The sequence below is a fragment of the Nelumbo nucifera genome, chromosome 2 (assembly GCF_055504915.1).
Source record: "Nelumbo nucifera cultivar China Antique chromosome 2, China Antique-T2T, whole genome shotgun sequence".
Taxonomy (NCBI): Eukaryota; Viridiplantae; Streptophyta; class Magnoliopsida; order Proteales; family Nelumbonaceae; genus Nelumbo; species Nelumbo nucifera.
In genome coordinates this window covers 44,351,851-44,377,047 of record NC_142650.1, presented here as the reverse complement: position 1 = coordinate 44,377,047, position 25,197 = coordinate 44,351,851, and the positions used below count along the sequence as shown (strand labels likewise).

Below are 25,197 nucleotides of genomic sequence, written 5' to 3'. Positions count from 1 at the left end.
ATCCCACGGCCACAGTCCCAGGCAGGAAGCAAAGTTGGATCCCTCGTCATTTGCGGGCGCGTGGCGAGATTACATCTGCGCCTCACAAACGCCCAACATGCAAATCCCAGCGTGCATTGGGAACATCTCCCAAATTGCCGGTGGGAGATGTTTCCAATACACGGTTGGGATATGTTGTGGGGCGTTTGTCTCTCGGTGGGGCGCAGATGTATACGCACTGTAGTCCTGGCGGTTCACAAGACACCACGACCTACACTACAGTACCCACAATTCATTATAACCATACGTTGGGAACATCGATTAAACAAATACGTCAGATTACTGGCGTGTAATGTTATCACTGGTTTTACAGCCATCTAAACAACATTGCGTTCAGCTGATCCGACGTAAGTTGTACGTCGCTACACTACCCACAAGACACTACAACCGTAAGTTGTACGTTAGGTAGCGTTCACGTGGGTAGTAGATCCCAACCGTACTTGGGAAATAATTCATGTGCCTTCTACTACCCATGAATCGTGTACATGTAAATGACAACATACAAATAAAGGAGAAAATTTGCAAGAACAGTTTATTTGTTAAGGTATCCAAGGGGAATCTTATAATTTTAAAGAAGAATGACTCTCATCTTTTATTTTTTAAAGAGGAATTTTACAACTTTTTGTTTTTAAATGATATTCCTAAAATATAAATAAAAATGATCGCATATGAGATTAAAATGGATATTTAATAATTTTTAAAATTCAAAATTCAAAGGAAAGAAAAGTTCATCAATATTAATATATCTCTTAATATAATTATTGCATCAAAGCAAACAAGCTGATTCTAAGAATAAAAAATGGGATAAAAATAAAATTAGAGGACTTCTAAATGATAATTTGTGGAATAAAATAGGGCCAATTATGATACCCTCAGGTGGTGACATGATAAATTGATTTGGAGACTGAATCGGAAAGGGGGATTTTCTTTTAAATCAGTATTCAATCCAAGTGTTGGCCAGCACCAGTATCGCCCCTAAGAAAATAAAGTGTTATATGTTCCTTTTGGAAAATATAACACTTATTTTTGAGCCATGAATATTCTAGATAAATTTGGAGTCTTTTGGAAAGCTCAAATTTGGCCCTACTAATATGGATAACTCGATTCTAGGTTGGTGGAAAAGAACCCAAGATAATAGGGTAGTGTTTTCAACCAGTCATTGACCCAACTGGTTGAATTGTTCGAACTGTCACTTGACCATGATTCAAAGTTCGATTCTCCTAAATTTGGAATTTGGTAAAACCATTGACCTGATGAAACAAATGTCTAACTTGGGTGGTTGGACCATTGATAAAATATTATTTTATTGATAAAATACATGTTTACACACAGACATACATACATACGTAGGTTGATGTGGCATGGTCTGATCCATTTGATCTGGATGGTTGAATCAGTGGCCTGTTATTTGGAGGCACGAACATTTATTTGGTCACCGAGTCAGTTTTTAAAACATTGTAATAGAGGTGATGAAAGAAATTTGAGAGAGATATGATGGCTTTCATCCTATGAAGAGTGTGGGAAAATAGAAATGAGAAACTATTTAAAAATAGGTCTCCCCCTCCTTTGATTTTATTTGACAAGGCATGAGAGGAGTCTTTAGAATTAAAGATATAAACGAGTATAATCCTGGGGTCACTAAACCTAAAAAGAGAATTTGGATTAGATGGAAAACCCCGAGATCAACTTGTATTAAAATAAATTATGATGCTTCAAAAATATCTAATGGGTCCTTTGCTACTGGATGTATCGTAAGGGATGAATGTGGGCATGTCCTCATAATTTGTAGTAAATTGGTTGGCTTTTGCTTTACATTAATGTAGCAGAAGTTTGTTGCCCATGATATGACTAAAGTATCACCAATGTTAATGTTATAATCGAAGGTGATTCAAAGCTTGTAATCAACTGTATGAAAGATGCAGTATATTCCTCCTTGCAGTATTAAAAGCATCATCAATCGATTGTATGCTGGTTTTTAATGGAATACCTACTTTGAGTTTAGATTCCGTCCACTCTCCTTGCAAATTCATTGAAAAAAAGGAATAGCCTAGCTTAATCAAATAACATATTTCTGCGCCTTCTTGAGAATGAAACCATACCTTTTCTCCCCTTAATCTACAAGTTCTATTTGAAGTCAATGGCGGATGTTCAGATGGGCAATGCAAGACACCTTCACGTTACAGGCTGAGATCAACCGGTTTATGATGTGAGTGAATGGCTTCTTTCTTTGAATTATAAGTGCCCGATGAAGGGTTGACTTATTACAAATTGTTTTTAGTTTCTAATTTTGATGGCTAATGTGTTTGCTCAGTCTTGGTGATTGCCAGATGGTTCAGTTCTTGAATGAAGTGATAAATAGAGATTAGTATTGTGTTATGCTTCTTCCCATGCGAGTTAAAATTTGATGGTATTTAGAGGTTTAGAGCAGAGCATCAATTCTATGTTTTGAGTGCAAAATTATTTACAATCCGGCTTCTTTAATCCAACCAATGTCTTCAATACTGCATATGGTGAAACAATTAGTGCCTGCAATTAAGAATCCTTGGAGAAAAACTACATAAACAAGTCAATGAGCTAGCACCAAACTAATGGTTTGCAATCAGAATTGGAATTGAAATTGAAATCATCTGGATTCGGAATCAAAATGATCCATTCCCATAGTCTTTACTTCAGACAGGAATGAAAATAGAAATTGAAATCAACAGGAATAAGATTTCATTCCTGAGGGGCAGGAAATGGCCATTCCCTCAAATTGGAGAATGCCATTCCAGCAGGAATGGGAATAAGATTCTGATTCCATTCAACCAAACAATTGAAATTGAAATAGTCCATTCTGATTTTGATTCTAGATCCCTATTCCCACGAACCAAATGGGGCCTAGGTATTTTCCGCTAGTAGTTGCTGTGGGGTATTCGGATTCTCTGCATAGAGCACATCTTACACAACCTCACATAGCACATTGCAAGTCGTGTGGCATGTGGGTAGTATTCATATGGGTCCTCCTTGTGAGTGGTAGGGGTGCATTAAAAAACTGAAAAATCGAACCAAAAAATGCAATTAATCAAACTGACCGGTATATATTTATATATATTTTTAATATATATCACATTTTCTATATATTATATATTATTTATTATTTATTATTTATAATATAATATTATACATATATTTACATAATATATATTATAAATATAAAAGCCTAAACACCGAAGAACCAAACTGGTCAAAAACCGAAACAGGCGGACCAGTTAACCGGTGGTACCAGTTCGGGACACCCCTAGTGAGTGGGCTGTAGCCTGTAGGTCTATGGTGCCTCCACTTCACATCTGAATACGTGTCTAGATTTTAAATATAAACTACGTGGCAAACAACCTCATATATGCATGACACTCTTCTATTATTTTCATAAGGATCGTTAGATTCGACTATTCTATATATCTATCACATTTACAAAAAAATTAATTTTTATAATTGTGCCAAAGGAAAGAATTGTTCTGTGGATAAAATTGACCTCGACTTGTTACTTTATTAGTATTGCAAAGGAATCCATATCTAGTAGGCACACGCCACACGGTACGCTCTAGTGCTCAAAAAGGACACTGAGTAAGAACACAGCCACACTCTGCAATGACCGTGTACTCCCAATCAACCTGTACCATAAACACATTGCAACATAGGCGTTACACACTTTTTGTATGCTCACTTGGTGTGCTTATTGCTTAATGATCCAGACTTTAGTACTTAAAAAGTCAATTTTCAGTTGTGTATTCTGTATTGCCTATTTAGTTTGAGATTTTAGTGGGTCGGGTTAAATCAACTCACAAAGTCACAAGTGGCAAGCCTGCCTTTGGGCCCTCGATCCTATTCGATAGTAAGTCTTAAACGGGTTTTGTTTCAGATTCGGGTTGATACCAATCTACAACAAACCCCACCGGTTGACATGGAAGCATAAAAACATTTATAGATATCGCCTCCACAAAGTATATGGTAGGGATGGGGCAGGTCAGCTTCGATATCCCATTTTATTCAGCTGTGTATTCCCCAAGTTTTAACTAGTCAAGAGTCAAGACCACCAAAGAATAGTTTATTTCTATCCAATTTTATGTGCCAAATTCCCAATGCATATCACCAAGAATCAACCATGTCCATGTGGGTAGTAATATTAACAATACATATAGGAAGTACAGAAAACAAAGCAGGGTCAAAGCACACTTGCCAAATTGTTTCCATTGATTTCTGGTTCTCAGTAAAATGTGTGTATGTGTTACAACTTACAAAATGAATGCGGGGAGTGGGTGGCTTCCTCTTGCTTGCACCCATGGGATGGTCACTTAACTATATTTACCGACCTCATATGATTATCTCCCTTAATGTACAACTTAGTGCAGACACAACAAAACTGCACCTGCAAAATTCAATTTTTGGGGGAAAAAGTAAAGGTATTAACCCTGCTAGGTGGAAAAGGTTGTTAGTATGACATTCAATCCTAGAAAAAATAACACATAATAGATAAAAGATCTGGCTGTCAAGGCTCACCAACAGAGAATGAATCAGGAATTCCCAATAAAATTCTGAATGCAACAGAGATCCTTTTTTTTTGGATCAATAATGCAACAGAGATCCTGCTGGATTGACTTCTGTGCAGTGAGTACTTTGCACCATGTCAGAGAACCCTTTCTCATCAGGAGGAAAATGATGTTTTCGCTATCTCTATTTTTAAATACAGACACCAAATTGAAATTCAGGAAGGGAACCAATCACCAAAAATCTCTCTCAAGCAGTGCATCCAAATGCAGCCACTCCAATTTCAAAGCAGAAGAGGTTTTGATCCCACAGCCAGCAGCCATACCCCCTAATCAGAGTCTAGGTCTATACAGAGGTCCAACCTTGGTCTAACAGACCGTGGTTGGCGAGGATGTGAGAAAGGGCCATCTGACCTTTGCTTATTTGTGGTTATCCTGTCAGGCCTATTGCCGTTCATGCTCAGAAGCAAAGAGGCTGTAGAAACAGATTAAAAACATCATGTCAGTCAAAATAAACCCGAATGTTTCAAATGCCAATTATTGACTAGTAAGCCTTCGCTTATCTCACTGTAAATATAGCAATTCAGAGTTCTAAATTTTGATAATTACCACCAATAACCATTAAGCCTAAATTTTAAACAATCCTGCTCAATTTGATCTCCCATTCTTTTTCACTGTCAGATAGTGAAGAACAAGTGAGAAATGATTGCATGTTTTCCAAATAATCCAACAGGCCCGAACTACCTTTCCTAGTCTACCCAGTGTAGGGTATAATCCCCATTATGAGATTCTAAACCACACAGTCAAAAAAGCAAAGTACTCTATATAACACACTAGTTTTATGATCCTCAACCAATCAGTTGGATTGGCTTACATCCCCTACTTGTTGCCAGTCAAAATGGCCTTTGAAGTTTGAACCACCACATGATGATGAAAAACAGTATTCCAGTCTATCTTTTATACTACAGCTTTGACACAAACATGCCAAAGAAAGAACTGAACAATTGCATATTGAGAGGAAACGTACCAGTGTTGGCTAAAGCTTCCATCCTACCCTCCTTGGATGCAAGCTGGTTTCTTGAATTCAATCCATTTGTGGCTCCAGACTCACCATGGCCCCTACTGCCACCACCACTACCACCAAGCCTAAGAGAAATCCAGTCCTCAGCACGAATACCATTGGCTAAATCAGGTTGGTCTCTTGTATCAGACTGTGCTGAAACACTGGCTGGTTGAGTAGGAAGGAAAATTTGCAGGGAGGGATCATCCCCACCAAATGCCAAGGAATTATCAACCAAACCATCATTTATGTCAGTGTTGGAATGACAAGCAGAAGGATCTGGAACTTTTGTTGAAGAACCCAAAGGCATATCTGGAGTCAAAGTGTATCCATTCATTGATGTTGGACAAGAAGCAGAAGTATTTGGCATTCCAACTAAAGCATCTGAGACATCTGTATCCGTACCAAATAGTTGAAAACCTGGACCTGCTTGAGTACCAGATGGAAGTTGCCAGAGAGGCATCCCAAAGTCATCATTGTTGCCACTGAAGAACAGGCATGAGTTCCCCCCTTGATCTTCTTGGTATGAATCTGGAACTTTGGTAGGGGCAACAGGATAAGGAATCCCAGTGGCTACAGATTGACAGTTCTGATACACAACTTCATTAGAAGGAAATTTTTCATTCTCCTCTTCTGAATCAGTGAGAACAATAACATTTGCATCCACTACTGGCCCAGAAGAACTTCTGTTACCAACTCGATATGGATCAAAATTCAAAGACAGAGAATCTAGCTCATTGCCATTGTTGGCAGAGAAGTCAAAATGCCCACCACCATCCTGATTAACACTTGGATCTTCACCATCTCTACAGCTTCCAGTGGCACTACTGCTCATTGGAATGACCTTTTCTGGTAAGCAGTTCCCAGAAGAGGGGCAGTGCACATCCTCTGCTTTGCTGAATTCCCAAAATCCATTACTATTCTTCCTGATACCTAGTTTCAGACCAGTATGCTCCTCTGAAACACCTTCCTGTTTTATCTGCTTTGAGGTTTCCAAGTTCAGTTTTGCATCATTGTTTAAAGTGACAGAAAGAGAACCATCAGGGAAGTGCCACTGCGCAAGATCTCTATGTTCATTTTCATTCTTTGCACGCCAAGAACCATCTGGCTTCACATCAATCTCGGTTACATCTTCACTACAATGCAGCATCTGCATAAGAAAATTAAAGCATGTCAGAAATATATCATAAGGATTTAAAATAGATAAATGAGGCAGTCTAAAGTATTACCATAGTAGTGATACGATTGAAATATGGATCAATGATGATATTTTCCAAGGAGTAGTTCTTTAGGCAAATGGGGCATTGCCACTGCAGTAAAAGTACAAACATTATTCAAATATACCGGCCCAAAGAAGATAAAACAAAGCAAGCAACATGGTCAAATACTTGCCTTCCTAGAACGTTGGTTAAGCTCCACAAATGTTTCCAGATCAAAACAGCCCATATGGGCACAAGGTTTGAATCGGCCAGCAGTTTTTATTCTTGAGCCACTCATCTGCCATTGAAGTGCAAACGTACAGAAGACACCAAGTTACAAATTGGTTACAAACTAGATATAATTATGCTTATTTGAGCGTAAACTATTTACCATAAGCAACTTCCTTCAGTAGCTTGATCTGTTCAATGTGATCTTTCTTTTATGTGTTGGTTTCAAGTACTGCCTTGTTAATAAGAACCCAAGTTTTTCATACAATGAGAATTTTATTGAGAGTTGTATGGATAGTGGGCAGCCATGATCATCATGTGGCAACTAGTAAGCGAAATGCAAAACCACCCACTTACAGGATGAATGCTAAAAAAACACATTGTAAGGTTTTTGAGGCCCCTAGGTCCAGCCCAGCAACCCTGGCTTCATTATGATAAAAGAAATGTCTGAAAAAAATCCCAACACATTGTTTTTTTTTCTCAGTCCAATTCAGTTCATCCTTATCCCAAGATTCCCAACTATTAAGGCTTTTAAACAAACCTTGTTCTATTATTACACTATGCAGAGGATATCCACAATACTTAACATTCCATATCAAATCTTTGGAATATATTTTCAACTTCTTTTTCAAGTAGAAAATTTTATAATACACACAAAGACCCATCGAACTAGCAAAAAAGAATTGCTCTAGTAAAAACAGCAGAAATAAAATAATAATTAATAGTTCGTACTTCCTAGATCGTTGCCACACGAAACACTTTTTGGAGTTTGGAGGTCACACCCAGTATCTAACCTACTAAGAGAAATCTTATTCCCTACAAAACCTTAACCTCTATAGTCCCCTATAGATTCTCCCCAGTCCAAAGAATAGACTAACATCTAGGAGGAATTCTCAACCGACGTGTGCTAAACTATCTAATTAGCCACTCATCAGTATCCTTGCCGTGGACAATCACGTGACTCCCCTCCAATAACGGGCCGGAGCCCGACTTCAATAGATGGTTGGAGATTCAAGGTGAGAGCATGGAACTGAGAGCTATACCATTTGACTTTGATTTTTACATCTCATTTCATTAATTAGCTTTAAACATCAGAACATATTAGAACTGGAGGCTGCTATGGAACTGAGAGCAATGATACTGGACAACATTGAGGTTCATGTGGGTGGTTCTGGAGTTCGACCCCTGGAATCTGGATGTGTAACAGTTGCTAATAAACCAAATCAGAAATAGACACGTCACTGAGCTATTACCAGGTATATCAACCACTGACGTGTTTATTTCTGATTAGTGTGCCAGCTAAACGTGCGCTGACAACCACATCCTACATATTTATACTGTACAACCAACCTAATTGCAACCTTTTATTACCTTAATAAAAGCAGCCTAATTGCAAAATTACAATTTTTTCGAAGCCTCAAAAGCAAGGACAACAGGTACACGAACAAATAAAAATTAGATAAAACATGTTGGAATTAGTGAAAAAATGCCAATTAAGTTTTTTACCCCGTAAAAGTCTAAATATAGAATAAAAACATAATCGATATCATGGTTCAAACAAATTTTCAGCACAATAAGCGAAAAAGGGCCTGTTACTGATCCAGGCCATTGGATATCAGAGACTGCAAGGCACAGAAGTGCAAAATCACCACTTACAAAATGAATGCTCAAAAACCAGTCATCCAAATCCCTGAATAAGCCAATGGAAACAATGAAGAGCCAAAATGCAAGCTCAGTGGTTGCTATGCATTTTTGATGAAATTTGCATAGGGCTGAATATTCAAATGGAAGTACACTAGATACACAAGAGTACTGAATATTCAAATGGAACCTGAATTTTAACCAAGTAATCAGTGTTACAGTTCAACATCTACCTACAACGTAATTAACATGAATATGAGATCATGTACATCGTATATAAATGATGAATCAATATGAACGCATACTTACTGGGCAACGGAGGTTGACAGTAACTGAATCTGCAACAACTTCCAAGTCACTGTCACTATCAGCATTTTCTGTAGTATTTCCTCCGCCAATACAGCGGCAAACACGGGCAAGAGCATCTTCAAAACGCTCACCTTCTGTTTCTTTTGGAATCATGTTTAGGACCTAGGCAACAATTTTACCATTAACAAATTTAAGATGCAATGTGATGAAGCCTTGACGAAAACATATCCAGGCACACTAAGAAGGTATATAGGCACTTGCCATGTATACCATATGACATATGATGCTGATGATGCTTGATGACAACAACAAAGTGGACAGAACGAAGACACAAGTAGAAATAAAGATCACTGAAGACACAACGGTATATTGCTCATGCCATCACCTAAACATTATAATACCCCCTATCTGGTGCACTATAGCCGCAGATGCATAATGCAGAAAAAGATCAACAATACAGAAAGTAGAATAAGAGCAAATACTAGCAGAAAATCTGTAAAAAGAACTGCCCAAAACCTGTAGGTAGGGTTTAAAGCCCCAAATAATAGCTTCTGGCATAAATCTGTAAAAAGGACTATCAAGTATCAACTGACCCTTTTAACCTCATGTTTAGTGTTGTCCCTACTTATTAGGATTCCTTCTTTTAAATGCTTGTCATCATGCTTGCAATCTAAATTATGAATTTAATTAATAGGCAGATGACGGAGTTGCAAGCAGATTATTAAGGGAACCAAGGACCAAAAGTTGTGCAATAAAAAAGTCATATAATGTAGTTATAGCTGTTTGATTGGTTAATCTACTCTTCATAAAGTTATGCAAGAAAAGAGGAATACAAAGTACCTGTTTGATTGGCTTATCTATTCTTGATGATATAAAGTTTTGCTAAGCAAATGGAAAAAAAAAGGTTAAACCAAAAATGAATGATTGATCCATCTCAGAAAAGGAGAACCAAAATATCAGGAGCAGCCATGGCCCATGGCTAGGTCTCCCCTACAAAATATACCACCACCACTATCCATCACACCTTATAAAGAAAAAATAAAGAATAACCAGGAAGTAGAAGCACCAGAAATAGTGTGTTTGTCAGTACTCAGTAATTCCTTTCCCTTGTGACTGTCAACAGTCAAATTGGCTGGTCATTGAATCCAATGAAACACCTTATCATAAATTCATAACTTTCTTTTCTTGAACCTCTTATAACAAGCTCTGTATCTCCCTATCCTAAGGGAATTTCTTATTGCATGCAACCTGTGAAACCCAGATACCAGTACAAGGATGCTGCATTGTGCTGGATACTTCAACTTTTAGTGCAAATTCTGCATCCAGTTGTATCCTTTCTGTATGTGGGTAACATAGCACACAGCACTGAAAGAATTAGGTCTAAGGGCCTTGTGTTCAAGCATGATTTTGCTAAGATGAAATGAGCTGCATCTTTATATCTCATAGGAAGGGACAAGGGCGCAAGTTACTATGGAGATGGCTGTTTCTATGATGCACTATAAACACTAGAGTTCCATCACAAGAAACACTCAATCCAGTAAATCATTGAGACAATTCCTAGTATGATGGCTTACTGGATCACTATAGTTTTTTCTTTTTTTTTTTATAATTGAAAATTTAATTCATTACTCAAAGAAAGATCTGTTACAAATAAGCCCAGAGAGGCTCGAGGTGCAGCCTCACTCTTTAAGAACAAATCAGGACTACATGAGATACGAGTTACCACTAGAAGAGAGATTATACACAATCATAAAGCTGCCCAGAACAGAAAAAACCCTATTAACCCCTTGTTTTGCAATAGAATCAGCCATCTCATTAGCCGATCTTCTTACCCATTGGACCCTCACTATCATATTCCTAGTTACCCAAGCCACCTTCTTAAGAAGATCTCTGAAACCCCAGACAGTCGGATCTGGATCCAGCAACCATCCCACAACAACCTGGGAATCGCCTCCAATTATCAGCCTTTCAATTCCAAGTTGGCTGGCTAGCTGCTGAATCCCCTGTACATCAGCTAATAGCTCTACTCTGGTAGAATCTCCTAAGCCGACTGGACCTGAATATACTGCTAAGATATTGTTGCCCTTGTCTCTCAAGATTCCTCCAATACCAGAGGGGTCAGGGTTACCTTGGCTGCTTCCATCAAAGTTTAGTTTAACAAACCCTTCAGGAGGAGGGACCCAAACTGCAAGAAGCCTCTGTTTTGAAGATCCAAGGTTTAAAATGTCGATGTCGATGGGAATGTCGCTTACCCAAATATAGGACATATGTTGGTAATGTTGGAAATGTCGGATGGAAATATTGTAAAAATTATAGACATTGTGAAATATTATGAAATATGTGGAAATATGCAATGATATTCTGTAAAATGATAAAATAAACATTAATGCACCTTTCTAGACTATTATCTTCCATGATGCATATTTTTTTGTTTTAATAAATAATTAGAATTAATATAAACAATATAAACCATTTGATATTTTTATTATTATGAAAACTATTTTATTTTATTCTAATAAGTAATTAGTTTAAGTAATATTTTTATTATTATATAAAACATCTCACTATTTTTGGTTTTTATGAATATTTTATCTCAAATATAAACTTTCTTATTATTATTTCATTTTTTTTTTACTTTTATAATGAGGGTATACAATATCACTATATAAACTATTTATTAAATCATATAAATTAGACAAACCATTTAATATTTTATTATTATAAAAACATTTTATTTAATTTTGAAAAGTAGTTAGTTTAATAATTTTGTTTTTATGAATATTTTATATTTTATCTTAAATATTAATTTTCTTATTATTTATTCATTTTTGTTGGCTTTTATAATGAGGGTCTACAATATTACTATAGACCTTCATATACTTGTAATAAGACTATAAGAATATATTAAAGATTCTTTTTATATGTTTTCTATTAGGAGGCTTGTAGTATTACAATATACCCTATTGCACTATAACATACTTGTAATTATGTTTGTAGTATTACAATAGACCCTATTGCACTATAGACTTAAATAGACCATCATGTACTGTGGCATGTCTTTTATAACTTAAACATTTAGGCTTAAGGGTTCATTAGTCATTCGAACCCTCAACCTGAAATTCCGAAGACTCTACAAAGACACAAAGACGCAGTCATAGTTGTCAAGGCGACGCCTAGGCGACAAGGCGCCTTTTGAGGCTCGCCTCATCTAATCGCCAAGCAGTTTTGTACTATGCATTGTAAAATATTTTTTTATTCTTTATCTTTTGACATTATAATTATAAAATAGGTAATATTAAACTAAAATATTCATTTTGTGTGTTTATATACTAATTTGTTTTATTATTATTTTTATTTGTTAGGATTTAATCAATACAAACATTGCTAAATGCTGTATTGAACCCTCAAAGACTTTAAAACCTGAACCAATAAGTAAGGAAGAACTTAAAATTTTGTCTAATCAACACATTTTCTACTACTACTACAGTACTACAATACTACTACTACTACTACTACTACTTTTTCTTTTATTCTTTTCCTATAACAAAAATAAGGGTTCAGCCCCTATATTTTTTGAATTTTCTTTTCCTTCTTTTTTTTCTTCTCATGAATATGTTGATTTTCTATACTTTAACATGAACTCTATACTTTTCTTATGAAAATTATGAATAATTATTAAGGAAATATGGCTATGGTACCAAGGGAACTACCCTAAGATCTATTTTACTATATAAAAAAATCAATCGCCTAGGCGACTACGTGACAAGGCGCCCCCCAGACGCCCAACCTTGCCTTGGCGCCTTGAAAACTATGGACACAGTGCGACTGTGCGAGGATTTTAGGAATCCGCAGATGAAGATGAAGGAATAGAAGAGGAAGATGAAGACAAGCATTCTCCTCAACTCCTCATCTTCTATTTTTTCCTTTTTCCCCTTATTTTTCATGGTTATTCACTGTGAGAGGGAAATAGGGATAGTATTGCATACCTGAATCAAGATGAGACTTGAGAGTGAGATGAGAGCAATTTCTTTTGGAGTTTTAGATGTCCGGTGTCTTGCGTCTTGTTCCAATAAGGTATTTCAACGCAAGACAGAGGGTAGAAGCCACTCCCGTGCCTATTCAAGCCTAAAGTTGTAGTTCTTCCAACTTCTCTTTTTATTTATGATGAAATTTGATTGTCTTCACTTTGAATATATGCTGATTTGTCGACATTTGGATGAAAACTTATTTTTTTGTTTTTTAAATGACATAGGCGATATTTACCGAAATGGTCGAAATATCGACCGACATTTTGTATTTTTTTAATTCAAGTGAGAGTTCATGTCGGTATGTCTCGACACCGACATATGTCAAGCAACATTAGCGAAATGTCGCGACATTTTAAACCATGTTGAAGATGAAGTGCTAGCCACCATTGACCAGTTCCTCCAGAAGTCATCAAAGGAGAAAGACTGGGATGAAGAGGTTGTTCTCAACTAGTGTATTGCCCTTAAGAATATGCAATCCTTCAACTCAGAAAGGCTTCCCTCCTTATTGTGAAAGATTCTAGTGTTCCCTTCCTCCCAAATAGTACAAAGGGAAGCTGCCCTAATGCATCTCCACATTAATCTTCCTCGTTTTGATTGATCATCAAGGACTGAGGGTTCAAACAAATGAGAGACTTCCACAGGCAGCAACCACCTGCAACCAAAGAGGGCAAAAATCCAACCCCAAATAGTTGTAGCAACAGGGCAAGATAAGAACAGATGGAAACAGAGGATCCATTGGATTTGCAAAGAGAACACCAGTTTGGGGACAAGCAGAAGAAAGGCCTTTTCTTCTGCACCTTGTCCAAAGTATTAACCTTCCCAAGGAACACTTCCCACCAAAAAACAGAGACCTTTGGGGGAATGGGCTTCCTGGATCACTATAGTTGAGGTCTCTTAAATCATCCCTAGAGACAAATATATCATGAAGGTTCAGTGTCCATTTTCTAATCTAGGCACATCTTGTTGATGACTCATCATATTTCACAGAACCCCTAGACCAGCACCATTAAATTGAACTTTGATTGTTGCATCCCAAGGCTGAGGCGTTCAGTTATTCTTGGTCATAGCAGCATGATTGTTCTGCCAGAACCACCTAAGCTTTATGGTCCTGTTGGAGATGGAGATGCTTTCAGTAGCATGGGTTCCATAGGTGGCAATAATGTACTGGGAAGATGAAGATGCATTCAGTTTGAACAACTTGGGCATCCAATCTGACAAGTTGACTTGCATGAGTGCTGACGTTGGAAAATGAGCTAGCTGTCTTTAATTCCAATACCAATGAATCTGATCTCCAACTCCAAAGAGGACCTTTTTTTTATAAGCGACAATAAGTTTTAATTGTAAACAGAGGGTATATAATACTGTCTACTACCTCTCCCCATCAGCCATGCCATTAGCCCACCTTTGTAACCATTGGAAAGCCAAGAGCTCCATCTTTATGGAGCACAGATCACCCAACTCATAGTGAGCCCGAAGGCATTGCCCTTACCAACTTCATCTTTAAACACTCTTCCCACTTTTTGAACTTCCAAGAGCTCCAAAGCTGCTACAATCAAAATTGAACTTTTTGAAACCTCTATCAGGTGGTGCCCATCTCTCTTTAGCCACAACCTTTTTAGAGGAAGTTCCATTAAATTCTCTCCATTTTCTAATAATATCATCTGTTGAGAAAGCTATTAAGAAATACAACAATTTGATCCAATGTACCACCCTAACTGTGATACGATCAATCTTTTTTTTAAAATAAATAAAGAAAAAAATATTGCTTAAAAACAAGGTACAATAGGCCCAGGTAACAATGTATTACCACTAAAAAATCAACTAAAATTCAAAGTACAGCAGAAACCCAAACTGAAATCTTCTTTTCAGAGAATTTAAATTCTGGGGGATTAAAATCCAATCTAAGAGCTTTGAACAGATGATTGCCCCTATCCTTTCTTTGCTCTTCATCTTCCCTTCAAAAATTCTTTTATTGCTTAAAAGGAATGCAGCTCCACAGGATTTTGCTTTAATGTCCCGGGAATTTGAGAATAAACAGAAGAACATTGGAAGGATGATAGCTATGGTTGAAAATTTGGTGTCCGATTGGATTCAGATGCATCCAGAATTTCATCAGACTAACAGAGCAGAGTTGGGAGAGAACTTTTGGAATTTTCTTGAGCTGCAGACTTGTAATCTTGATCGGTTCCTTGTTTCTTAATTTGTCTCTTGTAGTGTTGGCTGTATGAGTTAAGGCTGTGGTTGGGCGCTATCTTGACCCCCCCCCCCAGATTGTATGAATCCTTTTTCTTTTAATGAAACCTTTTATTCTGATTCTTCAAAAAAAAAAAACTGTTGGCCATAATTCAAAGATCTTGAAGACCCATTAGGAGACTTCCGTCCACTCTGAAAAGTGGAAGAAATAGACCTAAATTCCTTTCACATAACTGCAGTTAACCAGCAAATGAAGAATATGCTCTTCCTCTTAAAGACATAAAACACATCTGTTTGGCAAATAAAATCCTCTCTTCTTCAACTTGTTTTGAGTGAGAATGTTGTCCACTGATACTAACCATACAAAAGCCTCCACTCTTGGGGGGAATTGGCTTCCCCCGAATTCCTTTTACTGAAGAGGCAGGAGAATGGAATCAATGGATTTCAAAAAGATACTCATTTTGGTACAAAGAAACAAAGTACAACGAAGGAAAAGATCCTTAAGAGAGGAACCAATCCAAACATCCTCCCAGAAAATGACTAAATCCCTAGAACAGACATCATATCTGATGAAACAGAGAAAATGGCAAAGGATTCCATGGATGGCCTTCCAAAGAGAAGCCAGAGTAGCCCGATGTGATACACCTGCATCTTAGCCAGTTCTTAACCCACCATGTATGCTGGCCACAACCTCATGCCACAATAACTCCCTCTCCAACGGCCATTTCCAAAACCATTTCATTAGCAAAGCCATATTCTTCTTTTCTACATTCACCTTCTTGAGTACTTTTGCATACTATCTCCCATATAACTAAATAATCTTCCCTTCACTGGATGAAGGCCCCTTGATGTTGACTAATTATGGAAGGAAGAACCACTATAATTAGTAAGCTGCTGGTGGAAGGAGACTCTCAATTGACTGTTGGTTGGTTGCAGAAGAAAGAATCTAGCCTGTGGAAGTTCTCAAATGAAAGAAAGAAAATCAAGCAGCTAACTCAGAATATGATTGTAAGGGTTCAATGGGCCAAGAGGAGCACTAATTCCATGGCTGACACCTTGGCTAAACAGGGGGTGGGAAGATCTAATTTCTTTTGGGCTATATTGTAATAGGTGTTTTCAGTTCTGTAAGTGAGGGTTAAGATGTCTTACCCCTCCAATCTGGTTGTAATTTCCATATATTTTTAATAAAACTACTGTTATTGATCAAAAAAAAAGAACCACTATAAATCTTAGGGATAGAACATTGACTATTATTTTGTAGATACTAGTCATTAATTGATTGGTCTAAAGTCCTTTGGGTGACTAGCATCAAGCTTCTTTAGGATCAAAGTTAGGAAGGTTGCATTAATCTTTGGATTGATGACATGCTTCTTTACAAAATCATTGAAATGGCTCTATCTCTGCATTTTTCCTTTTCTTTGCCACACCAATTAGTACAAAAGGATCTTTTTTTTCACTCTAGAGAGGACTTTTGAATGATACAGCTCCTAGTATAGCTTCTTCATCCTTTATCGTATTTCTTTCCTTTTCTCTCTTCCATGGCATTGTCCATTTCATTTAAAAGAATTCTTTTGCAAGGCTTGTCTTCATTATAGTTACTTTTTCTTTAGTCATAGAACCAAAGAAAAAACAAATGATGCAAGAAGAATTAGCACACAGGAGTTCTAAATCCTCTATCATTCATTAAATGTTAGTTCCTGTATGAGTAGTCAACTTTAATGGTTGATCCTCTTTCGGTCTTCAGCAAAGTCCTTTTGACCTTTGTTATGTACATGTACATACATGTATAGAAGGAGGGGCTTATGAAGATGGAAGAAAAAGTGACAACTAATGAAAAGGCTAAAAGGACCCAAAGAATCATGCCTAATATTATATATTACATTAAAAAAAGATGAAACAAAGTCAAACATAAGACCATGCTTAATATAGATTTTTTTCTGTACATAGAAAATGAAAAATTAGGAATACCTGTTGAATTGTGCACCGCTTTACAATTCTGATCCCTATACAGAAGATGCGAGCATCACATCCTTGTAAAGAAATCTTATTTAAACCCTCCCTAGTAAAAGTTTTGATCTGACAAGGAAACATAGAACTTAAGAACATAATTAAATGAGCAAAACACAATAACAATGTAAGTAATGAATTGGTATATGACATAAATTTGTAGCACAGATATCAGCACCACCAAGTCATGGTACAAGAGAGAGACTCACAACTGGACCATCATCACGACCATTAGCTCCTAGCAATTGCGAGCCAGGTCTATTAGTTGTGCGGACTGGAATACCTGCAGACCAATAATTTTCATTTTAAGTAAAAGAAAATAAGAATATCACCGAGATAAGGTGGATATTCAGAATTATGAAGATCATTACTAGAGAATATCCCTTTTTCATTTTATCAGTGGGAAAACATTCATCTGAACAAAAGCAGATCCATATTATAGGGATGGAACTAGGTTTCTCTACAGGAGGCCAGGGATCATCTTGGATACAGCCCAATCTGTATACTCAGATTAGCTACAATCTACCCAATATCATTAAGATGCAACTCTTCATTTCTTGATATCCAGGACGTGGATACAGGATTTAATGGCTTTATAAATTGCTTAAACATCTACTTCATTGATCAAAATATATAATTTAGCCATGCCAAATTTAATTAAACTTCTAGATAAAAAGATTTTTATGGCATAACTAATTCTAGCATATATAGATTTCTACAGTATAAGTAGTCAAAATATACTGGTTTACAACTTCACATACTTGAAAATGTCAGTGATATAACATTTTGTGAAACTCCTAGGTCCCAAAGTCCCAACAGAACACTAAAACATGAAATAAATAGAAACTAAGCTGGCTAACCCAACACAAATACCACAATAGAAAAATTATTTACTGTAGCCTGCAATACAGACACCAAACAAAAACCTAGGCAACATAACCATCAATACAAACAAATCATGACAAAAAATGACATAAAACATAATTCTCAATACAGGATGTGTAAAGGGTACTCAAGAATCTTACGGAGAATAGATGCCAGAGAGAGAGAGGTCAGTAAGGTGCTAAGCAGAGGCTGGATGACAGTGTAGCACATTGTTTCCAAGGAAACACCTAGGCAATGGTTTTTTCTATTTGATTTTAGTTTGTTTCTGTGTTTTTAATGAGTTATATTGTTTCTCTAATTCATGTAGCAACTAGAAAACATTAAAACCAACATAACAGAATCGAAAATTAAATGTAGAATCCCATAGCCTATGAAAATAGAAAATGGAAATAAAATTAGCAAAGCAAATTATTCACATTAATTGTTCGAACCATAAGAATGCGAAGGAAACCTGAAACAAAATGCATATTCTACATGTTTAGGAAAACCATTAGTGATGTAAACAATTAAAACAAAATATACATACCATTGACCTGTAGATCTGAATATTGAGGCCACTGCATTCTAAATGGAACCTTATCATTGAGAAGCATACACCATGCCTGAATTTACAAAAATGTCATCACATGTAAATTATCATTGGTGCATGACCTGAGTTCCACAATAAACATCAAACTTCAAAGCACACTTAACATAGTAAATAGTATAGCACCAACCTGCACGTCATGGTCTGGTTTTAGTAACATATCTCTGTCAGCTCTTGTCAGTTGAAATGATCTTTCCACATTCTGTACTGGGTTTGTGCTGCAAGATATTGCAAATAAAGGTGACATAAGAAATATATAATGATTTTGAAACTGTGAATGTACAAAATGTTCAAAGGGTCAGAAATGGTGGTGTGTAGTTGTCTAAAGGTTCAAGAAAGGTTGGAAACTTCCAAAAACGGTGGTGTGAGATTGTTGGAAAAATTGAGGAACTTGATGGCTTTGAAGCAAAAAAAAAAAAAGTTTAAGGAAGAAAGAGGAGAAACATGGAGGCTAAATCAGGAATTGGAGGAGATTCTGAGAAAAGAAGAGATAAATTGGAGACAGAAATCAAGGTGTGGGTGGCTAAAGGAAGGGGATGGTAAGTTTTTTCATTCTTTGTCAAATAGTAGGAAAAGGAAGAATTTCATTTCTAAGTTGGGTGGAATGGACAAATGTTGACCTAGGAGGAGGATATTGCACAAACATTTGTAAACCAAGAATGATGTTGCACAAAGATTTGAGACCCAAGAAATCAAAGATACTGTTTTTTTCTATGGAGAGATCCAAAGCTCCAAGTCCAGATGGATTCATGATTGCTTTTTTTTAGGATTGTTGGGAAATTATTGAAGCCGACTTGATGGAGATCTTTGAGGAGTTTTAAGTCCTCCCTTCTTTGATATCTCCAAATCAAGAGGCTTTTGCTTTTGGAAGGCAAATAATTGACCAAATTCTAATTGCTAATGAATGTGTGGAGTATAGGGAAAAGGAAAGGGGCTGATTTGTAAACTGGATTTGGAGAAAGCTTATGACACGGTGGATTGGAGCCTACTCCAGGTGATTTGAAGCTGCAAAGGTTTTGGGAAAAGATGGTGTAATTGGATAAAGGGTTGCATTTCCTCCAATCATTATTCCATTTTGGTGAACAGTGTAGCTAGAGATTTCTTTCCTGCTAGGAGGGGCCTCAGATAGGGACATCCTCTCTCTCCTTTCCTTTTAACATTAGTAACTGATCTCTTGAATGATCTGATAGCCAAGGCTGATGTAGAAAATAGGATTAAAGGCTGGAGAGTTGGGAGGGAAGGAGTGTTTGTTACACACTTGCAATTTGCAAATGACCCCATATTGTTTTGCCAAGGGGGAAAGGGAGGAACTAGTAAACTTGAAGATGCTAGTGACACATTTTGAGAGAATCTCTAACCTCAAAGTTAGTTGGGGTAGGAGTTGTGTGGCAGGTTTAAATAGAGGGAGAGATGAAGTACAAGACTTTGCTAGCCTGCTAGGTTGTGAGGTAGGGGAGTGGAGCTTTTGGGAGGGAGCCCAAATTTTGAGAGCTTTTGGTAACCAGTCGTAGAAAGATTCTCTAAGAAGCTTGTAGGTTGGAAAAGAAATTACATTTCTTTGGGTGGGAGGATTACTCTAATCAAGTCAACACTTGCAAATTTGCTAGTGTGCTTCCTCTCAATCTTTAATATTCCTACTAAAGTGGCTAATCAACTAGAAAAGATAATGAGGGACTTTCTTTGAGAACCGGGTGATACAATGAAAGAACATTTGGTAAAGTGGGAGGTGGTTTCAAGGAGTAAGGACAAAGGGACTAGGCATTGGTAATACTAAGATCAGACCAAGGAATGTAGCTTTGCTAGGAAAATGAATTAGAGGTTGCCATTGGAACAAGATAGACTTTGGCATAAAGTGATCGTGAGTATCCATGGAATGCATCTTGTCGATACGCTATGACTAGCACATGTGTATCAGTTCTTTACGATATCGATACGATACATGAAACATCCGATACGAGGCGTATTGTATTGAAATTTTAAACCTTGTCTAGAGGTTAGGCTAGGGTCAGGGGATAAGAAAGAAGAGGGAAGTCATGCGGGTGAGAATAGTCTCCTTTTGTCTCAACAAGCTGATAAAAAAAGGAGGGGTTTTTCTTTTGGGGAGGTGAAGAGTTCGCTATAAGAGCTTCCGAAGTATTTGAAAAGAGTAAAAAGGAAGAGAGAGAGAGAGAGAAGAAGATATGATGGAAACAAGATTTAGTTTGGGATGAGGATGATGATGGATGTGACGAGGTGTTTGAACTTGAAGACTATACAATCTTTGAAAAGGGGAGTTCCCTGTTTTCTTTTTGTTAGCTTTTGTGTCTTTGTAATCTCCTGTTACGGTATTTGGTTCGGGTGTAATCTTAACCCCCCTATTTGGGTCGTATCCTTTTTTTCTATCTATAAATTTTTTAGTTTACTCTTCAAAAAGAAATTACAGAATCAGAATTACAATTGAACCACATATAGTTCAGACTTATACACCCCTTGTTTTGCAAGATAATCAGCCAACCCATTTGCTGACCTCCTTTCCCATTGGATGATAATTGTCATATCTCTTTTTAACCACTTAAATCTTTTCATTGACTCCATGTATTTCCAAGTCACTGTTTCCGGTTCTTCCAGCCATCCCACTATCAATTTAGGATCACTTTCAATTTGCAATCTGTCACAGTTTAGGTCTCTAGCAACTTGTAACCCTTGCAGAACAGCTTGAAACTCAACATACACCAAATCCCCTACACCAATGGGACCAGAAAAAACAACAAGAATGTCTCCTTCAGTATTTCTGAACACTCCTATACCAGCTGGCTCTAGGTTTCCAAGACTGCTTCGATCAAAATTTAGCTTGATTAAAACCTTCTTCTGGGGACTCCAATCTACAACCGGTTTGTCCCTCACAGCAGAACTTCTAGCTACCGCTTCCCAATTTCTCCATATATCATCAAAGGAGAAGTCTGAAAATAGGTCTGAAGATTTTGTCCAATGTGTAGCTCTATTAACTACAAATTCCCCACACTGCCTCCTCACTTTTCTTTATCTTTAAAAAGCTATTCCTTTCATCCTACACCATCCAAAGCAGTGCAGCCCGAGCAGATCTCCACATAAGTTTACCTCTTCTTTTCAGCCAACTGAAGATCATAGGGTCAAAAAGGTTACTTATCTGCAAGGGCACATTCTACCTGTTACCAAAAAAACCAAAGATCTTTTCCCAAATACCTACAATAAAAAAGCAGGAGATTAAAAGGAGATAACAGCTTTCTCCATTTGCTGTGCAATGGGTACACCAATGTGGGGAGATACACATTTATTGGAGCCAGCCTAATACTGCTTGCCCACAACTCCAAAATAACCCTGCAATACCTAATACCCAGACTAGATTAACACCCAACGGGTATTCACCCCACATCAGTCTTATCTTTTCAATCCATGGGCCAAAGAATCAGCAAGAGAGTAGACTGAGGAATCCAGTAATATTCAGCTCCCAGCAATATGAGTGAGGTGACTTGTTTCCCTAATTGGATGTCTGACATTCCAAGGTCCTACCATTTTCCCTTTCAACCAACAGATGATAGTCTTGGATTCTACTACAAGCAAGCCCTGGAAGGCTGAAGAACTACAGTTTCAAGCCTTGAAACTACTTCTACAAGTTCTGCTCTTATAGAGTTTCCAGCTCTAATTGGTACCAATAAAACCAATGGAAAGCTCCCATCATTGTCCTGCCAGACTATGTCATTAGCAAAGTCAATATTCACCAGGATTTCCAAGGCTACAGCCATCAAAACTAATTTAATCCTATGGTGAGGGTAAATCCAAACTGTGTCAACACCAGACAATGTGCTTTTAGCAAAATTTAATATTCGATTTTAATATGCCCCTAAAACATTTTATCATAAATTTAAGAAAAGATGAAACCTATTACCATGGACTCCACCCAAAATATTGGTAGTATGCAAACTAAAAGTCAAACTACAGAATGCCCTTGCTCCCAGTATGAAACCCATTAATCAAAAGAAGCTTTCTTCTTAAAATAATCATGATATAATTTCACCGAGAGGAGTAACAGAACAAAGTAAGAAATTAGCAAAGAAGAGGGAACTCCACATTCAATTTCTCAAATATGGACCAATCAAGACCTCTTCCCACAGCTGGATGGATATAGTCACAGTTTAAATTTTCGGATAGATAGTGATGACTTTAATTAGAACATTTAAGATGCTATGATCAAAGTTGTCCTAATTTAGATGTACCATAAAAACCAGCTCCTTTTTTATTGATAATAGAAACTTATTGATTAAAATAAAGAATGAAAAGGATTTCCAGCATCCCCAATTTATTGACTGATGTCACCTACCCTTTGTTAACTGTATGCCCCTTTTATATTGTACAATTTGTGTTATATTACAAGTGCCCACCTGTTCTCAAATAAATTTCTTCTATTAACCCCATGTTTTGTCATTTCTTTATCAGTAAACATGTATTTTATTAAAATTCAGATTGTAAGCAGTTTATACAACTTGGTGATGGGACTGTTGATCCCCTTTAATCACTCTATGCTTTCCCTCATTACAGTGCAGCCCAAAATAATTGCTGTCTTAATGCCCCCTGTTTTGCTAAACCATTAGCTAGCCCATTTACAATTCTTCGGACCCATTTAAATTCAGCCTCAACCTCCTTTGCAATAATCTCCACTTCCCTAATCACATGTTTGAACGTCCATGGGGTATGGCTGCTGTTTGCTGCCCATGAAATTACCACTTTTGAGTCCCCTTCCACTTCAACATGTCTGCACCCTAGCTGTTTGGCTAGCTTTAACCCTTGTAGTAATGCCAGTAGTTCAGCCTTCAGCGAGTTTCCGGTGCCAATCAGTCCTGAGAACATACCCAATATCCTCCTTTCAGAGTTTCTTAATACTCCTCTTCCTGAGATGCCCGGATTTCCAAAGGAGCACCCATCAAAATTCAGCTTTACTTTATTGCCTTCTGGTGGTTTCCACTCTAGCCTTACTTTATCTCTTACTCTCGAAGACTGCGCTACTTCGGACCATGTTCTTAGAATGTCTGTGACTGAGAAGACTTGAAAGCTATCCAAGGGTTTTACCCAATGGGCTACTTTCACCTTGATACTATCAATCACCATGTTCGATTTCTCAAGAATTCATGGTTGAAAAGTTCTGCCACATCTTGAGGGGGAACCCACCTGCAGCCAAAGAGAGTACAAAAGAATTCCGAAATTCAATGCACAAAAGAACATGATATCATTAAATGAGAAAGGGTCTCACCACTTTCCTTACACAATGAACACACATGAGGAGAAAGGCAAATATATGGCCTTCTTTTCTGCAACATATCACAAGTGTTTACCTTACCAAGGAATATTTCCTAGCAAAAGGCTTGGATCTTCAGGGGTATAGGCTTGCACCAAATTTCTTTCACAGGGAAAACCCCACCAAGAGGGTTAGGGGAAGCAAGTACTTTGAAGAAAGAGGAGCAAGAAAAATAGGCCGTTTGGAGAGCCTACTCAAATTCTAGAGTCTTCCAATGAAGGGTCCAAGTGGATTTTCCCTAGGAGGTCCAGCAATCGGATTAAAGACTCACACTCATTTTCCCTTAGTCCCCTTCTAAAGCCCAAATTCCAGTTCACACCAATTGGACACGGTGTTCCCAACATGGATATAGCTTCCCCCTTGAGGTTAGTGTGTTCCTTAAAAGGATGTTCCCAATTCCTAAATCCCCTTGTTCCTTAGGTTTGCTAACTTGTTCCCACTTGATCAATTGGTCCTTCCTTTCCTCTCCTGGGTCCCAAAGGAAATCTCTCATATACTTCTCCAAGCACCTTGCTACCTTAGAAGGGATTCTAAAGGTTGAAAGGAAATAGGTGGGGACGTTTTCCAGAGTAGTTCTAATCAAGATTATTCTTCCACCCAAAGAAATATAATTCCTTTTCCAAAGGGCTAACTTCCTATCGCACCCTAAGATTTCCGCAAATCCTATTAGTTCTCCTTCCTCTAAATTGACCCCCACAATTCCACTTTTGGTCCAATTTATCCTCAACCCTGTTACTCCCACAAAATTATTCAGCAGCATCCTCAAATTTTTCACCACTTCCTCATTGTTTCCTTCACAAAAAATATGGTGTCATCTGCAAATTGGAGATGGGTAACAATCACTCGATTTCTACCTACCCTCCAACCTCTGATAAGGCCTTGAGCATCAGCTTTTGCCACCATTCTGCTTAACACTTCTGCCACTAGGGTAAACAAGAATGGGGATAGGGGTAACCTTGCCTAATTCCTCTCCTGGGCGGGAAGAAATCCTTTGTTGTACCATTGATTAAGATTGAGTAATGAACTGAACTTAAACATCCTTTGATCCAAGCCCTCCATCTAGCTCCAAATCCCAGCCTTTCTAATACTATTAGAAGGACTTCCCAATTAACCAGGTCATAGGCTTTTCCTAGATCTACCTTACAAACCAGCCCCTTTTCTTTACCCTTTCTTCTTTCAATGACATTCATT

At 37.4% G+C, this 25,197-nt stretch overlaps 1 protein-coding gene across 5 annotated transcripts in view; it reads right to left on the bottom strand.

Annotated features, from left to right (window-relative positions):
• Positions 1 to 4,236: 4,236 nt before the first annotated feature.
• The window catches only part of LOC104602710 (E3 SUMO-protein ligase SIZ1-like), a 44,542-nt gene continuing 23,581 nt past the window's right edge, over positions 4,237 to 25,197 (bottom strand). For 3 of the 5 annotated variants that reach the window (XM_088897563.1, XM_088897562.1, XM_088897564.1), the window contains 9 exons: positions 18,829 to 18,916; positions 18,639 to 18,714; positions 17,437 to 17,510; positions 17,189 to 17,296; positions 9,000 to 9,161; positions 7,015 to 7,119; positions 6,852 to 6,932; positions 5,590 to 6,772; positions 4,237 to 5,037 (listed from right to left, as the gene is read on the bottom strand). In XM_088897563.1, coding sequence (XP_088753689.1) covers positions 4,892 to 5,037; positions 5,590 to 6,772; positions 6,852 to 6,932; positions 7,015 to 7,119; positions 9,000 to 9,161; positions 17,189 to 17,296; positions 17,437 to 17,510; positions 18,639 to 18,714; positions 18,829 to 18,916 — 2,023 coding nt within the window. In that variant the 3' untranslated portion in view covers positions 4,237 to 4,891. The remainder of the gene's footprint in view (positions 5,038 to 5,589; positions 6,773 to 6,851; positions 6,933 to 7,014; positions 7,120 to 8,999; positions 9,162 to 17,188; positions 17,297 to 17,436; positions 17,511 to 18,638; positions 18,715 to 18,828; positions 18,917 to 25,197) is intronic. The other 2 variants (XR_016082352.1, XR_016082351.1) reach the window with 1 other exon arrangement.